The 17907-nt window shown below is 42.7% G+C and overlaps 1 protein-coding gene across 3 annotated transcripts in view; it reads left to right on the top strand.

The window, feature by feature from the left end:
* The first annotated feature begins 2269 nt into the window (after positions 1-2269).
* Positions 2270-17907, top strand: part of LMF1 (lipase maturation factor 1) — a 171336-nt gene continuing 155698 nt past the window's right edge. For 2 of the 3 annotated variants that reach the window (XR_013832920.1, XM_079952516.1), the window contains exons 1-2: positions 2270-2485; positions 12940-13249. Coding sequence is in view for 2 of the 3 variants with exons in the window: in XM_079952516.1 (XP_079808642.1) it covers positions 2308-2485; positions 12940-13249 (488 nt within the window). In the remaining variant the exon portion in view is untranslated. Of the gene's footprint in view, positions 2486-11582; positions 11737-12939; positions 13250-17907 lie in introns of those variants that run through there. The other variant, XM_079952517.1, reaches the window with a different exon arrangement.

Below are 17907 nucleotides of genomic sequence, written 5' to 3'. Positions count from 1 at the left end.
AATCAGATTGTTGGATGATTCAGCTCAGTGTTGTCTATACTGCCTGCCTGCAGATCTCTAGGATTCCAGGCAGGGGGCATTCCAAGCTCTACCTGGAGATGCTATTGAGGATTGAACCTTAGACCTTCTGCATGCAAAGCAGAAGCTCTAAAGCTTTCCTCCATGAAGCCAAGCCACCTTGTTCTACAAATGTCAAAAGGTGATGTGGAATTTGCTGATATCACGCACTGTAACCTTCCAACTTAATTCCCAGTGGTGCACGCCTCCATGTCTCCTGAGACAGGCGGGTGCCAGCCTGTGTGATTCACAAATCTACCTCTAAGGAAATCCTTCACTTTTATCTACATGGTATTTTTCACACGCAAGACTCACAGGGCTATTTTACAGGTGGGGTGAAGGGCAACCTACCTACAATCTCACAACACCCTCAAAACAAATAAGCTATTTATCTTGACCTATACAATGCCCTATTATGTCCCCCACTGTCCCCCCTTTTTAAGCAGAATAAAGCCAGTGGCACTGATGGGAAACTGGCAGAACAAAAGGCTCATTTAGAAGGGACTGCTCTGTAGCCTGAGAAGCCCCAAATAGTGTGACACCTGGCGAGATATATCTTCAGAGAGGCTATCGATCAGTCTTGAACAAGAAAATATTAACTCAAGTTGACTTTTTGAATTCTGAATTCACTTTTAAACACGTGGGGGCTGTTAACCAATTTGGGGTTGTGGGGGAGGGTGGGGCATTTCCTATAGTCTTCATCAATGTGGCACAATCTGGTTTTAGAAGAGTATGTTGGATCAGGCTCAGCTAGTCCAGCATCCAGTTCTCACAGATGCCTGTGGGAAAACCGCAGGCAGGATTTGAACACAAGATCACTCATCCTCTTCCATGGTTTCCAGCAACTGGTATTCAGAAGCATTACTGCCTTGACTGGGGATGCTTTGACACCTACTATGGGAACCAGGGGTGCCATCTTGAATAAAATATTGAGGGGAGGGCAGTCAGGTAAGCCCCACCCTGCATAATCAATCACAAGACATGGCACACACACACACCATTTAAATGGCAATGCTCATTAACTGGGGGGTGTGCCTAGGAAGGGACTTTCACTATACTCTTTTCTGTACTTGCTAAAACCCCTTTTTGTTTAGGCATGTCCAGATGACATGCATCTTAATATAGTTATTAGCTTATCATTTATTTTAATTATTTTTTGTGAATGTTTTAAATAGTTTGTTAAAACTGTTGTTACTGATTCATTCCATTGTTTTGATTCTTTTTGTAAACTGTAAATTTTGTGAAAACAAACAAACAAACAAAGGCAAAAAAACTTTAAAACTACATTTGGGTAGCTTGCAGACTCAGAGTGTGAATGCAATGTTAATTGATTTATAAATGTACCAGCCCTGCTTCCATTCAATACATATAGGCATATGAAACTAACAGACCAATATTTCAGCTTGTGCAGAGCCCGCCAATCCTGCTACTGATGCTCCTATTTGAACCCAGAGGGTGAGTCCCCTGGCTACTGAAAGTGACCAGATGAAAGGTGGCAACAGAACCAGGCTTTTACAGTATACCTTTAGTAACTTCAGAGAAGAAGACAGACTGTCAGAGTGACATTATTCTCATAAGATAAATATTTATTTGCTTACAGCCATAAGTCGTTGCCAGGACAACAGAAAAAGAGAAACATGAAGGATGAGAAAATATAACCTATACTGTACTTGAAATCAAGACTAAAATGAAACTTCAACACTTATTGGGGTTGCTCTTAATTCTAGCTTGCTCAAATTAACAAGCCATCTTTGCAAACAGCAACCATTCGATTCAAGATTCTCTCTGGGATTTCGAACTACTGTATTCAATTTTCCTTTCCATGCATATGAACGGATAGTCTGACGCTCTGCTTTTGGCTGTTAAGCCTCACCGTGCTTGGATCTTTCAAAATCCGTCTTGCGGCACAGCACAAAAATCCAGCACATGTTGCGAACTTTACAGAAGCCAGTTTGGCAATTAAACGACGTGATATAATTATTTCATTCATTTAATTAGGAATTCCCCCTTGAGTTTACCACTGCAAATTCCAGTTCTACGCGTGATCAGCTCGCAGCAAGAGCAAACGAGCGCCCAAAGTCAAGCTACCCGGGCGCGCGGGCGGGCGAGCGAGCGCACTAGAAAGCGCGTGCGCCACTGCCCTCTCCAATGGCCGCGCGCTCCGTGGCGTCTCCAAAATACGCCGCCCGGGGATGCGGGCGCACGCGCTGTACCGCGCCAGGCCATCGGGCCCGCCCACTTCAGACAGGCATGGCTACGAGTAGGGAGGATCTGAGGCGGCGGCGAGGGACTGGTGGGGAGGCGGTCGCAGCTGCCTCAGACCCCGGCGCGGAGGAGCCGCGCAGCCCCCCGGCTCCCTCCTCCTTGCGCCCTGGTACCTTTTGGCTAACGCGGCTGGTGCTGCTGCGCGCCACCGCCTTCATTTACTGTGAGTGCCTGCCTGGCAGGGGACGGGGAGGCAGAGATGGAGAAATCGGTGATGGGGATTCCAAATCCTCGCCATCAATTCTCTATTTCCAGCAAACGATTTTTATTTGGTGGGGTGGGGATAGATAATAAGCATCTTTCTCTCCAGCTTTTAATTTTTTTAAAAAAAGAAACTGGCAAGACTGCACATCCTAACCTCCCACATACCCTATTGAATTCATTGGGACTTTCTCATAAATCAGGAAACCGGAAGGCGTCGGGCAAAACTCCCCCTCCTTCCCTGCAAATAAGAAAAATGATTGCAAAGGCTGTTGTTGTGGCTCACTCTGCACAGAAACAAGCTGAAGGGAGAGTGATGCCTCCTGGGGCAATGAGTGCTTTGTACTTGGCTTCTACTCTACTAGTTCAGCTTCCAAGTATTTTACAGTATTACTTTCCACAGAAATAATCATTTTCTGTATTCATAGTTTTTAAAAAATCAGATTGCTAAAAATCAGTTCAGTTCTCTAGGTGTTTTGATTATCTCCTCCCTCTGTGTCCTGAATCTTCCAACATTCACCTTCTTTGGATGTCTCTGAGTACTAGTGTTATGAGAGAAGGAGAAAACTTTTTGCTGTCCACTTTCTCCACTTTGTATCTTGTGAAATGCCCTTAGATCTTTTGATGAAGGGTGGTATATAAAGCAAAGAAAGAAAGCATAATTTTACTAATTTCTATCATGTCACCTCTTGCAATTCCAGCAAGCTCTGCTTTTAGGAATCTGGAATGAAGATGAATCGGGACACAGGACAAGGACTTGGGGAAGTAAGATTTGCACTGCAGGATTCAGTGTGATAGAGTCAGGTGCCGAAGAGGAGATCTGTTGGGTCCGCTTGACTTGCCCACCCAGTCAAAGGAAGAAAAGAGCAGAGTGTAAAAACCCGCCATGTATCGCTTGCAGCCCTCTTGACTTGCACCCTGAAGATAGATTTGCTTTATGTTATAAATGCACAGATATTGAAGGTTTCTTTAGGTTTCTAGCTTTGCAGAAGAAAGCTGCAGGTGTGTGTATTTCATAACTATTCTTTCAAGAGCCAAAGCTCACTGGTAGAGCAGCTGCTTTGCATGCAGAAGGTCCTAGGTTCAATTCCTGACATCTCTGGGTTGTGCTTGGAGAGACTCCCTGTCTGAAACCCTGGAGAGCCTATGCCAATCAGTGTAAGCCACAGATAGGGAATCTTTTCAATGAATGGGCAAGATCCTGAGGCCCCACCACCCCCGCTTGTAACCTGGATAGATGGGAGTGGCCACCCACTTGCCTGATGTCATATTGATATCAGGTGACCAATTTTCTATTTGTAGGGTGGCTTGAGTTCAAGCCATGCTGCAAAAGAAGATCCTGGCCAGCCCAAGGCAGGGCTTGGAAGTCATCAACTAGCATTGCTTTCAGGTTCTCCTTCTGACAGGAATCATTCTTGGTGATACTTTGCATTTGGTTAAAGGTGCCAAGTTCAATCTTTGCTTTCTAAGGAACAGTTGGGAGAACATTTTAAGCCTCCCGGTTGTTCATTTGCAACCACATATTTACGTATATGACATGAGGACACCAGGAGCGCTTCCTGGAACAGGGAAATGGCCCAGCTAGTCAAGCATCCTGTTCTCACAGTGGCCAACCGGATGCCCATTATGGGAAGACTGTATGCAGGACCTGAGCACCAGAGCCCTCTACCCACCTGCGGTTTCCAGCATCTCGTATTCAGAAGCATTACAGCCCCAACTCTGGAGGCAGCACATAACCATCATGGCTAGTAGCCATCGATAGCCTTATCTTGCTCCTTGAATTTGCCCAATCCTCTTTTAAGTTGGTGGCCATCACTGCCTCTTGGGGGAGCGAGTGCCATATTTTAACCATGTGCTGCATGTAGATGTCAGATGTAGTGTGGGGCTTGGATAAAATAGCCTCGCTGGCCAAATTAGGACCCTGGTCTGGGTTAATTAGGCCTGATACTTCCCCATTGCTTGTGTACGGACCTCAGTGGACTATTGGCCTTTCCCTTTATAAGCATCTTTCCTTCGTGGTTCACTACTGCATGTGGTCAGCACTTTTAACTGATTTTAAGAAAATTGATTGCTTTTTTGTATTTTTTATTGCTTTTTGGTAAGAAGTTTGGGTGGGAATGGGGAGAAGCAGATGTGTCTCGAATGTTTTGCATTTCACGTCTTTTCATCCTTATCGAGCATGAATATCGAGATTATTTCTTCCTCGAACCATGACAATCTTTGGGTGGGGAGAGCAACACAAAGAAAAGGCTGGGGCTAGATCAGCAGACCTAACAAGTCTGGATGGTTGAGACTCTGTGCCTGTTGGGTTGTTCTTATTATTACCACTAATGTATTAATTGCCTTCTAAACCACAGTGTCACGGCGATCTACGCGTAAGATAACTGGAAATAGCTACAAACACAGAAACAAGAAATACGTCTAAAACGGGACCAAATTCCTAACAAGTGGACACTTGTGGTAGCAACCCGTTTGTCCAGATTGGGGTACACCATTGGAACAGTAATGTTTTCTTTTTTAAAAAATAAATATTTATTAAGCATTTTTTAAAACAATCAAAGACATAGGTAATAACATAGTATTTTCAAATATCCATGTTTCATGCACCTCCTTGGACTTCCTCACAGCTCTTGCTCCTGCATTCTAGACTTATAAATTTGCTAGCAAATTATTAAATTAGTTCCATTCATATGATAAAATTTCCCCAAATTAATTCTCAAATTTCGGAATTTAAAATCACACTTATAAAGTACTTAATTATACAATACTGTTTAACCAAAATTTATCTTTTCTTCCAATTACGCTTAAATTTATGTTTTTTATGTTTGGTTTGTTGAAGCCATGTTGTTACTAATCTTACATCTTTCTTAACATTCATACAATTTACAATATTTTTGTAAGTAGTCCTTAAATTTGTTCCAATCCTCCTCCACCAGTTCTTCTCCCAGGTTTCGGATTCTGCCCGTCATTTCCGCCAATTCCATATAGTCCATCAGTTGCATCTGCCATTCTTCCAGTGTGGGCAAGTCTTGAGTTTTCCAGCATTTAGCGATGAGTATCCTTGCTGCTGTTGTAGCATACATAGAAAAAGTTTGATCCTTCTTTTGCACACTCAGGCCGACAATGCCTAAAAGAAAGGCCTCTGGTTTCTTAGGGAAGGTATACTTAAATACCTTTTTCAGCTCATTATATATCATTTCCCAGAAAGCCTTCAGTCTAGGGCAAGTCCACCAGAGGTGAAAGAATGTTCCTTCAGCTTCTTTACACTTCCAGCATTTATTATCAGACACATGGTATATCTTTGCAAGCTTGACTGGAGTCATGTACCACCTGTATATCATTTTCATAATGTTTTCTTTCAAGGCATTACATGCCGTAAATTTCAAACCTGTGGTCCATAACTTTTCCCAGTCAGCAAACATGATGTTATGCCCTATGTCCTGTGCCCATTTTATCATAGCTGATTTGACCATTTCATCCTGTGTATTCCATTTTAACAGCAAGTTATACATTCTTGAAAGTGTCTTAGAGCTGGATTCTAACAGTTCTGTTTCTAACTTGGATTTTTCCACCTGGAATCCTATCTTTTTGTCCAACTTGAAAACTTCTTTAATCTGAGCATAATGTAACCAATCTCGCACTTTATCTTTTATTTTCTCCAAACTCTGCAACCTCCAATTATCTCCATCTTTTTCTATTATTTCCCAATATTTCGGCCATTTGGCCTCCATATTGAGTCTTTTCGGGGCCTTAGCCTCCATTGGTGATAACCACCTTGGGGTCTTGTTTTCCAATAAATCTTTATATTTCAACCAGACATTAAACACTGCTTTTCTGACAACATGATTCTTAAAGTTCTTATGTATTTTAACCTTGTCGTACCACAGATATGCATGCCAACCAAAAGCATTGTTGAATCCTTCCAAATCCAAAACATCAGTGTTTTCAAGAAGTAGCCAATCCTTCAACCAGCAGAAAGCTGCTGATTCATAGTACAATTTTAAGTCTGGCAGGGCAAAGCCCCCTCTTTCTTTAGCATCAGTTAGTATTTTAAACTTAATTCTGGGCTTTTTGCCCTGCCAGACAAATTTAGAGATATCTCTTTGCCACTTCCGGAAACTTTCCATTTTATCCACAATCTGCAAAGTTTGAAACAAAAACAACATTTTTGGCAATACATTCATCTTAATAGCAGCAATACGTCCTGACAAGGAAAGTTTCAATCTTGACCAAACATCTAGATCCCTTTTAATTTCAGACCAACATTTTTCATAGTTATCCTTAAACAAGTTTCTGTTCTTCGCTGTTATATTTACCCCTAGATATCTTACTTTTTTGACCACATTTAATTCTGTCTCTTTCTGAAGCCTTTCTGATTCTGAAAAAGTCAAGTTTTTTTCTAAAACCTTGGTTTTTTGCTTATTAAGTTTAAATCCCGCCACTCGACCAAACTCATGAATCAATTGCAAAACCCTTTTAGTACTAGGCTCTGGCTCCTGTAAGGTCAATACTACGTCATCTGCAAATGCTTTCAGTTTGTACTGTTTCTCTCCGACCTGAATACCCTCTACCAACCGGTCTCCTCTAATCATGTTTAAGAGCACTTCCAGGACCGATATAAATAACAAAGGGGATATAGGGCAACCTTGTCGTGTACCTTTTTCAATTCTAAACTCTTCTGTCACCACATTGTTCACTATCAGTTTAGCCTTTTGCTCTGAATAAATTGCATCTATCCCATTCTGGAACTCCCGCCCCACTCCCATTCCTTCCAAATTCTTCTTCATAAACTTCCAGGAGATATTATCAAAGGCCTTCTCCGCATCTATAAATATCAAAACTGCTTTCGTGTTGATATTTGTTTGCAAGAGTTCCAAAATGTCAATAATGTTCCTTGTATTAGCAAACAAATGTCTACCTGGGAGAAAGCCTGCCTGGTCCTTATGAATTACTTCATTCAAGACTTTTTTAAATCTACTTGCTAAAATGTCTGCAAATATTTTGTAATCCACATTTAGGAGGGAGATGGGGCGGTAATTCTTAAGTTGTGTCTTTTCAGTTTCTAATTTAGGTATCAATGTGATGAAAGCTTCTTTCCACGACTCCGGTGCCTTCTTCCCCTCCATGATTTCATTACAAACCTCCATTAGTGGGTGTATCAAATAATCTTTCAATGTCCTATAATATTTGGAGGTAAGCCCGTCTGGCCCTGGAGATTTGCCCAGTTGCATATTCTGAATGGCCTCTTCGATCTCTAATTGTGTTATTTTATGATTCAGGGTTGTTCTGTTCCGCAGAGACAACCTTGGTAAACCATTCTCCTTCAAAAATTGTTCTATCTCTGATTCATTTTGCGGCCCTTGTGTATATAATTGCTTGAAATATCTATGGAAGCACTTTCTGATGTCCACTGGGTTCTGTATGTTTCCTCCCTCAATTTCTAAGTTTGTTACTGTATTCAGTTTTTGTCTCTTTTTCAGCTGCCATGCTAGCAGCTTTCCACATTTATTTGCCGATTCAAAAGATCTTTGTTTCATTAACTTGACTTTCCATTCCACTTCTTGATTTATTAATTTTGAATATTGTGCTTGGTAGTATTTGATTTCTCTTAGAATCTCCTTTGATTTCGGTTTCGATCTTAATTTCTTCTCGCCTTCTTTAATTTTCTCCAAGATCTTATCCTTTTTATCATTCTGTGCTTTTTTCTTAATAGTATTCTGCTGTATCAGAAACCCCCTCATAACCGCCTTGCTTGCGTCCCATACAATTCTTTTTTCCACCGTAGTGTTCAAATTTATTTCAAAATAGTCCTTCAAAGCTTTTTGGGCTTTTTTTACTGATCTCCTGATCTCTAAGCAGATTGTCATTCATCCTCCATCTAAAGGAGCCGGATGGCATTAATTTCATATCCATCTTTACAGCGTTGTGGTCGGAGCAGGTCTTTGGGCAGATTTCCACTTTTTTTATCTTGGGTGCCAGGCCTCTAGTTGTCCAAATTTGGTCGATTCTTGTCCAAGTCAGTTGGGCTTCAGAAAAGAATGTTCCTTCTCTTCCTAGAGGGTTCTTTGTTCTCCAGATGTCAATCAAGTCCATATTGTCAGTCAGTTCAAAAAAGGTTTTAGGTAGTCTGCCTTCTTTTGTTACATTTTGACTATGTGATTTATCCATGTTCGTTGAAACCACCCCATTCATATCTCCCATCATTATGATGTTGTCATAGTTCAGATAGTCCAGCATAATCTCATGCAGCTTCTTATAAAATTCCGATTTTCCTTCATTTGGCGCATAAATTCCTAATATCAAAAACTTTTCTCCTTGAGTTTGAATCTCAATTGGCAGAATGTGTCCTTGTTCATCCTTAAATAGAAATTTTGGTGACAGGCTCTCTTTTGCATAAATCACCACGCCTCTTTTCTTTACTCGATCCGAAGAAATAAATTCTTGGCCTAATCTTTTATTTATTAATACTTTTCTATGTAGCCTGGTCACATGCGTTTCTTGTAAGCAAATAATGTCCAATTGTTCTTTTTTCAAAATATGAAATATCCTTCTTCTTTTCTCCGGGATGTTGGCGCCATTTATATTCCAACTGAGAAGTTGCAGAGACATCCTGGTCAAATCTGTTATTGTTCTGGTGGTGGTGTCTTTTTATCCTGGCCTTCAGGCCCCAAAGGTGTAGGTGTAGGTAAAGACTGTGGTCCAGCCCCTGGAGGTGTTTCAATCCCTTTCTGAAGGTCTTCTCCGTAGATATTCAGGAATTTATCTCTGTCTTCAGCTGTTTTGATTTTTACCTTCTTCCCTCTGAACGTAAAAGATAGTCCTTGTGGATATTCCCACCTAAAGACGATTGAATTACTTCTCAACAGCCTGGCTAATTCAAGATAGGTGGATCTAAGGTCCAGAAGTTGTTTAGGAATATCCTTGTAAATCTCTGCCCTTTTATCCGAAATTTGAAGTGACTTTCCGTAGTGCAGTCCTAATATTTTGTCCCTTTCCTCCTTAGTTCTCAAAGTAATCAAACAGTCTCTGGGCTTGTCCTTCTTTGTGAATTTCCCAAGCCTAAAGGCAGTCATAATTTTAAAATCTTTTTCCTCCTCCAAAGGCCACCACTTGGAAAATTCTTTTGTTAAAAACTCAATTAGGTTCCCTTGTTCAGATTCAAGTTCTGGTATAAACCTCAATTTTAAGTTGTTTTCCTGAGCTCGAAGTTCAATCATAGACAGATAGGCCTGTTGTTCCCCAACCTGCTTGTGCAGTGGTCTTACCTCCTGCTCCAGTGCCTCAGTTTTCTGAATGGCTTCCTCTGCCAGTTTCCGATTTTCTATAGTGGATTCAGATAAATTGCCAATTGCTTGAGCGTTCGAAGCAACTTGTTCAGTTAACTTGTTAACACAATCTCTGGTCTGGTCAATCTTTGCAGTTTGTTCATCCACTTTTTTATCCAGTCCTTCCAATTTTTCAAGTATTTTGTCTAAGACTGAAGCAGATCCACCTGATGCCATATCTTCTCCCAGCAGGTGTTCACTTTCCTCTAGTTCCAAAACATCAGGAACAGATGATCTGTGCGGCTGTGAAAGTAAATTCAAAGTTGTTTGTCTTTTCCCTTTAGCCGCTCTTGTTTGTCTCCCAGTGCCACTCATTCCACTTCTATCTGCTTAGTCAAGGTCAAATTGAATATGTTCTCATGGGAATCCACAAGCCCACCAAGTAAACAGGAGGAAAGGAAACCAAAGGGAAAGTCACATATAATTATAATTCCAAAGTCCTCTAGAGGGAGCCACTTATGTTACAGGGAAGAAGTCAAGTTGTTAATATCAATTATTTAAAATATTCCAAACTTCAATACTTCAGAAGCTTTAAAAACAATATCCAAACAGCCTTTGATTCCCTAGAGACCTTCAACTAAATTGTATCTGGCAGAGTTGGTCTCAAAGTATAACAATGTCTCAATAAGTGCAGGATGTAGCGGCACAATGCAACAGTTCCAATAAAGCTCAGCAAATAATAACTCCAACAACAAAGTATCAGAGTCTTGCAATCTGACAGTTCTGTTATTTAGGCAGTCCGACTACCTGGGGTTCTTTGTTGATTTGTAAATCCAGCAGGGGAGGTACAGACACAGTTCGTATTTGAAATAAAACTTTTAAAAAGTTGAGTCTTAAATAGCAACTTAAATAGATGTGAGAGTCAATTGCCTTTTAACACCTCTTCAAAGACTTCAAACGTCAAAGTCTTTGCTTTAGATCTTAAGCAGTGACAAGAGACGGACTTCCTGTTTTCGTCTCTCGCTTTTAGCCGAATTAGAAAAAGATTTATCCACCAAATCCTTCTTTCATTTCTTACTCACGAGTTGTTGGTTTCAAGCTGAATGTTTCCAGGAAAAGAGGACAGCGCTCACCGACAGCAGCTACGCGGCTTCACTCCACAGAAAGAGCGATTGACTCACAGCACCGCACCCCCTTCTACGTTCCGGAGCCTCTTACGAGGTCCCTTCTGCGTTTCGGGGAGCACTCCTGGTGCCCGCCGAGTCCCACGGCCACAGGCTTATGCTGCCTGTGGTTTTCCGATGTGGGTCTCCGCTGCGCCGTAGCGGACGACCTGTTCCTGCGGAGCTCCCTCTTTGCAGTTAGAAGAGGGCAGCCATTGCCGGACGCGCCGCCTCCGGAAGTCGGAACAGTAATGTTTTCAACTGTTTCTGGAAAGTGCAGGTAGTGGGCAACTGTACATAGACAGATGGTCTGACTCTGAATAAGGCATCTTCCTATCTACAACCTCATCCCATGTAATGCACAAAAAATAGCTTTAAAACAATATGAAAAAGAACGGCTTCTACTGCGTTCTGCTAGATTTCCAGAAGTGACTTTTACATTGTGTGAAAGCTTAAATATAATATGGAAATTAGCAGTTAGGGAAAACGTCAAATGGAGTACTGTGTGAATGCATCCCAACTGAGCTTCTTGCCATTGTGAACCTGTGAGGCCTCTATTTCAGGGGCCTCTTTGTGGCCTTGTGTGTACCGCTTCTAGATGTTTCCATTATGTCCAACCTGCATGTAAATAACAGTGTACACTCTCCGTTTTATTTCCGTTTTTGTCAGGGTGTATCTTATTCCTCATTTGCTCTTCCTTTGTTTATCTTTGCTCTCAAGCCAGGAGTGTAATTTGTACTTCTAGGAGCTGATGAGCAGTTGGATGGCAGGCCAGCAATTTTGAGGTAAATTTTGATTAGCACTTGAGGAAAAACTCCTTGGCCAATTGCAGTGTTAATCAAGGTAAATTAGGTTGTGGAGGCTTCCCCACTCCACACTGACCCTCACCCTGGAAGGAAGGGAAAAAATATTTTTAACCAAAGTGGATATATTAAACTGTGGGGGAAGTTTCATGAAGGCCACAGGCTTGATTTGGATTTCTTTATGTGTCTTAACTATCATTTATGACTGCTTTGATGTGATGGTGGAATGTTATAGCATAGCCTACCAGACACCTGCTTACCTAGTTGCCCGAGGTGGGTAAGTGTCGCCTCCAGGTGACCAAGCAAACAAATTGAACAAAAAAGGGTGGTTTTGGTTCCCTCTTTACCCCCCCCCCGTATATTATTTAGGCATATGTTGGCTGGCAAGCAAATGTAACCTGATTACATTTGTTTGTTTATTTTTTACAGTTTTTTATTAACAATTTCAACCTAACAAAATATCAAAACATATTATATTCATTATTTCCCCCCACCTCCCCATCAAACCGTCCCTCCCTCCCCTTCGAGACTTCCCTCAGCTCCTCTCTCTGATTTATACAATTTTACAGTATGCAGACAATAACATGTACATTTGTTTATTTAGATGATTTATATATATACACCGTCCTTTACACAAGCCACAGGGTGGTTTATAGCAAAAGTAAATAAGATGAGAAGAATACACGCAATCTGTAAAAAGATACAAGCCTTAAGAGTAACAGCACAACTCATAGCAAATCAGTAGGTAGCAAATTACTAAAAGAGGCAGCAAATGCTCTAAGCAAGCAAGCAAGCAAGCAAGCTGGAATTTACTCCCACAAGAGGCAATGATGGCCATCAACATGGATGGCTTTAAAATAGGATTGGACAAATTCATGGAGGACGATAAGGCCATCAATGGTTACTAGCCCTGATGGCTATGTTCTGCCTTCACTGTTGTAGGCAGGAATGCTTCCAAATACCAGTTGCTGGAAACTGCAAGAGGGAAGAGTGCTGTGGTGCTCAGGTCCAGCTTGTGGGCTTCTCATTGGGCCAGCTGGTTGACTACTTTGAGAACAGGCTAGTGGACTAGATGGGTCACTGGCCTGGCACAGCAGCCTCTTCTTGCTCCTACAATAATTCTGCTTTACTTGGACTGATGTGTCTCCGCTAACACGCCTTTCCCCTCATCTTTTTTCTTTGCAGTTGTAGCTTTTTTGGTGGCTAAGCATCAAAACAAGGCCCTGATTGGAGACCAGGGACTCCTCCCTTGCAAGTTGTACCTGGAGAGTGTCAAGCGCTATTTCAAGGGGAAGATAGACTTGGACGCCTTAAGCTATGCCCCAACTTTAATTTGGTTTTTGGATTGGTCCAGCATGGACAGTGTCCTGGATGCCTTTGCTGTGGCTGGCCTGGGGATCTCATCATTTGTCCTGGTCACCGGCTGTGCCAACGTGATCCTCATGGCTTCCCTTTGGGCTTTCTACCTCTCCTTAATTAACGTGGGACAGGTCTGGTAAGTTGGTTGGTACATCTTCTCTGTTATACTTGTTGCTTGTCATTCTGAGGACCCTCAAGTTATTAAGATGATGATGTAGAAATAATGAAACATCTCATAGGCTCCCCACCCCTACCTCCAACTTCATGCCCTCCAGATGTTTTGGACTATACCTCATATTTGTAGGAATGTCCCATTCCTTTGATGTAAAATGGTTAAGAAACCTTTTAAATAAATAACAATTCTCCATGCCTCTATGCCAGAATCCCATCCAATAAATCTGTCTACTACCAACATGTAAGAAATCTAAGATAGCTGGGGTGTGTATGTGGAATTTGATTTCTGGGCTATGACAGTTTGGGGCTGGCACTCCGATTGCCTTGGAAACACAACACGAGTGATGGATCTGGGGAGAGAATGAAGGTATCATCCCATCTTGAGGACGAAGGCTCATCATGCCATTTTTTTCTATGCCCAAAGCGAGATGTTCAAAGCCCTAAATGACTTAGGCCCCAAATACCTGAAAGGCTGCCTCTTTCCCTACAAACCCTCCTAGGTGTTAAGATCAGCAGTGGGGGCCTTCTTGGTAGTTCTACCTCTCGGCAACCCAGGAGAGGGCCTTCTCTGTGCCTGCCCTGAAGTTGTGGAATTCGTTCTGCACAGAGGTGTGCCTGGCTTCTTCACGGTATAGCCTTTGATGAATGCTGAAGATTCATCACTTTCTCCTGACCCTTGGCACCTGAGAAATGTGTCTTCAGAGTTCTCCCTATTCCTGTGGTTGTGGGCTGTTTTAAGTGTTTTTAATTCTGAATTTTTAATTGTTGGGACCAGCTGGTGAAGGGCAGGCAATAAATCTAAGAACAACAAGAAGTAATAATTCCTGCACTACAGGCATTTGGATCTTTTCCAACTCTACAATTCTATGATTCTTTGGATAACAATTCCTTAGAGGGGATGGGACCCTCACTGTGATGAGCACAACAAATGGATTTTGGGAACCTTGCTGAAGAAACTCCAGGGTTCCTTTGCTCCACTTGTCCAGAGGGCTGTGAGACTTGATTGACAGCAGGATCATGCTCAACTTGCTGAGCCTTCTGAATGGGCACAGAAACCTGGCTCCCTTGGGAGGCTACATGGTGCCTCTTGGGAATGTTGACATTTCTGGCTCTTTCTTTGCTGGAGCAGGACTGTGGCTTTGAAGGAACCACGTGTGATATTTGAGGCTGGATTGTTATTTGGGGTTACTGATTCCCTTCGAGTGTGTGTGTGTGTGCAAAACATATGAAGTTGGATTCAGCTCCCTCACTGGATAATTTATGGCAAACGGTAGCTTTTTTCGAGAACCGCATAGCAATTTGATCAAGGAGGACAAGGTTAAGGGGAGTGGAACTAGGTGTTGCTCCCCATTCATCTCAATTTTAGTGGCAGTATAAATTATGGTGAAATAGGAAATGTTGTAAAGAGGGGTAGGGTAGTTTTAAAAAGTGGGTTGTTGACTGTTGAAAATTCTTCTGCTTCCCCCACCTGCCCCATTCAGATTTCTCTGAATGTCATTATTCTTGTATATATACTGTGACATTCAGTTGCTTAGATGTATCTTTGTGGGTTATTAAAATAATAATTAATAAATGGAGCTTGGGGTACGAAGTGGTGTGGATTGTTTAATATACTGCACCAGTTGAAAAAATGTAACTCAGTACTCTATTCTAAGTGTGGAAACAGAACACAGTCATCATGGTTAGTAGCCACTGATAGCCTACTCCTCTTCCACGAATTTGCCCAATCATCTTTTAAAGCCATCCAAGTTGATGGCTGTCACTCCTGTGAGAGTGATTTCCATACTTTAACTGTCTGCTATGGTAGGGTAGTTTTCTGCTAGGGTAGTTTTCAGTTATCCTCCACAGCAGCCAGACTAGCTGAGATTTCTGCCGTACTTCTTGCACATTCCATTCCTTGCCCATCATGGCTTCTAGGCTGGGGCATCATGTTGAACCTGGGTCTCTTTGGACCAGTCTCTGCTAACCGTGGCCAGTTTTGGGTGCTGTGTTTCCCTTTGCCAACCTGGTGCCCTCCAGATGCTTTGGAATACAAGTCCCATCATCCCCAGCCAACGTGGCTGTATAATTGTGGGTTCATGGGAGCATGGCGGTGCTGGGCTGCAGCTGATGGGACGTAGTCAAAGCATTTCATATGCAGCAAGTTGGCAATTTATTCAAAATGGGAGGCAGTAGTTTGGTATGCTCCGTGGTGCCCTTGGAGGCCTAGAACCTCCCTCTTAGGGCCTTGTTGTAGACTTTGGTGTGGTCTTGAATGCTCCATGCTCTAGAAGTTCTGGTCTACCTTTCTGAACACACCTCTTTGCAGAAGGAGGCTGATTCTGGATATGAACCGGCAGCCAATGCAGCAGTTTTGAAATGGCTACTGTTTGTTGTACCACCTGAAGTTTAGAATACATCTTGAAGGACAGATCCATCTAGACCCCATTGCAGTAATCCAATACGGAAGTTACCAGTATCCACTGAAGGCCTTCCTTTTCCAACAAGACTTTTAAGTGGAGATCTTTTGAAAATCCTAGTCTGTATCTATATTGACTTAGAAATTTGTATTTACTTTTCGTTGAAATCTATTTGGGATGTTTTACAGAAAGAAATTCATAACATAAATGAAAGGACCCCCAGTTTTCCCTCTGTGCCTCTGAGATGCCCGAATGCCAGAGAGAAAGGAGCATAGGAGCTGTCCAATGCATGGCAGAATGAGGCAGTGGGCAAGCTATATGAGACTCAGGACCCTCCACCAGTGTGGGTTTATCCCTATGCCTCATTGGGCTTCCTTTTCCAGGTCAACCTCTGGTTTGATACTGATACATGGAATTTGGAAGCAAGAAAGATTTTCATGCAGGAGCATCCAAAAGGATATTTTTTCTTTGGCACCCGGTTGGTGCACCTGGATATCCTGAGCCCTTTTTGTTTTCTAGCATCTGGTGAGTGGAGACAAAGTCTTGAGTTACATGAGTGGCCGGTGTGAGGTTTCTGATGAGAAGCCAGTTCAAAGGTAGATAAGCTGATGGGTTATTTTTCTCTCTCTTTTTTTTGAAGAGCAATGCAGTTTCCCCTCTTCTGTTTTTTCCCTGCCAGCAAGGGCCAATTTATTCTTTTAAAGTCCCTTCTTATTTTAATTTTTGAAGCATTTATCTATTTGTTTTGGGTCAGAAGCTTCAGATACCAGGCGCTGTTGACTTGAGTGTGACTCTTTTCAACTCCAGTCCAGCTGGCTGAGACGCAGGACGGAAAGGAAGCTTCAGCAGAGGGACTGCCCCTTTTTCTTTTCTTCTTTTTTTGCAGCCTAAATCAGTGAAGGTTTCGGCTACGTGCCTGTTGATGTACCCTAAGGGGCCCAGGCATCTCCAGTTTTATAGCAGAGCAAGCAAATAACATTCAAGATTGAGGATAAACATTGTTCGACATTTCTACCTTTTTGAGGCACTTCCTTGGGTCCACCTAGCTCAGTATTGTCTATACTTGTGGTTCCCAAATTGTGGTCCATGGACCCTAGGGGACCCACATAACCCACTCAGGGCTTTGTGGCACATACCTGTCAACTGTCTGGGACATCCCATTTTGGGGTGCTGTGCTCTCGTGTGGGAGCACTGCCTGGAAGACGCATGTCTCAGTCTAGCGCTGGCACATGTTGGGGGGGGGTATGGTGGCACCGTTCCCATAACAAAACCTACAACAGACATATCAACATTTTCAAAAACAGGGGGTCCCTGTCTTGGCTTTTGAAAAAACAGAGGGTCTGTAGTACTTAGCTAATGGGGAACCACTGGTCTACACTGATTGCCAACAGCTTTCCAGGATTTCAGACAAAAATCTCTCTTAGTCCTATCTGGATTTGCCATCAGGGCTTGAACTCAGGACTGTCTGTACACAAAGCAGATGTTCTACGTTGAGCTGCAGCCTTTCCCCCTTTTCTGCAGAGAGCTCGCCACATCTTCTTTGTGCTTTCCAGAGGTTCTGTGTTGTGTGTGTGTGTGTGTGTGTGCGCGCCTGGAATTGACTTGCTCAAACTGGGCAACCCAGTCAGATGGGTGGCACAACAACAACAACAACTGGTTCTAGGGTATAGTTTGAGGGCACACAAGGCCACCCCCTTTGCCTGAAGCTAAGCAGGTCTGGGTCTAGTCAGTACCTGGAACCACATGTGCATAATGTATTTATCAATATTGTATTTAGAATCTCATCGTGTGCACCACTTTGGGTTCCACGAGGGAGGAAGGGCAAGATACTGTCTCCTACAAGAAGCAGTGGTGTCTACCAACTTGCATGGCTTTTAAAGAGGTTTAGAGAAATTCACAGAGGAGAAGGCTATCAGTGGCTACTCACCCCGATGGCTACGTTTTTACCTCCACCGTTGGAGGCTGTCATGTTTCTGAAAAACCAGTTGCTGGAAACTGCAGGCAGGGAGAGTGCTCTTGTTCCCAGGTCCCTTTTGTGGGATGCTCAACTAGGGGGGCCTTTGTTCCAATCCAGCAGAGTTCTTATGCTCTTACGCTTGCGGCCTGCAGCTTTTTCTATGGGTGGTGTAAGGCTAGATTGACTTCCTCCAGCCTGCTTTGTTCCACTCCACAACTTCCTGGCTTTTCCTATTTGAAGGGAAGACACGCTGGTGGTTTCTCC

This window comes from Podarcis cretensis, assembly GCF_951804945.1.
Source record: "Podarcis cretensis genome assembly, chromosome: 14".
In the NCBI taxonomy this organism is placed as follows: domain Eukaryota; kingdom Metazoa; phylum Chordata; class Lepidosauria; order Squamata; family Lacertidae; genus Podarcis; species Podarcis cretensis.
The sequence above is the reverse complement of the archived record's forward strand: the minus strand, read 5'-3'. Positions and strand labels throughout refer to the sequence as shown.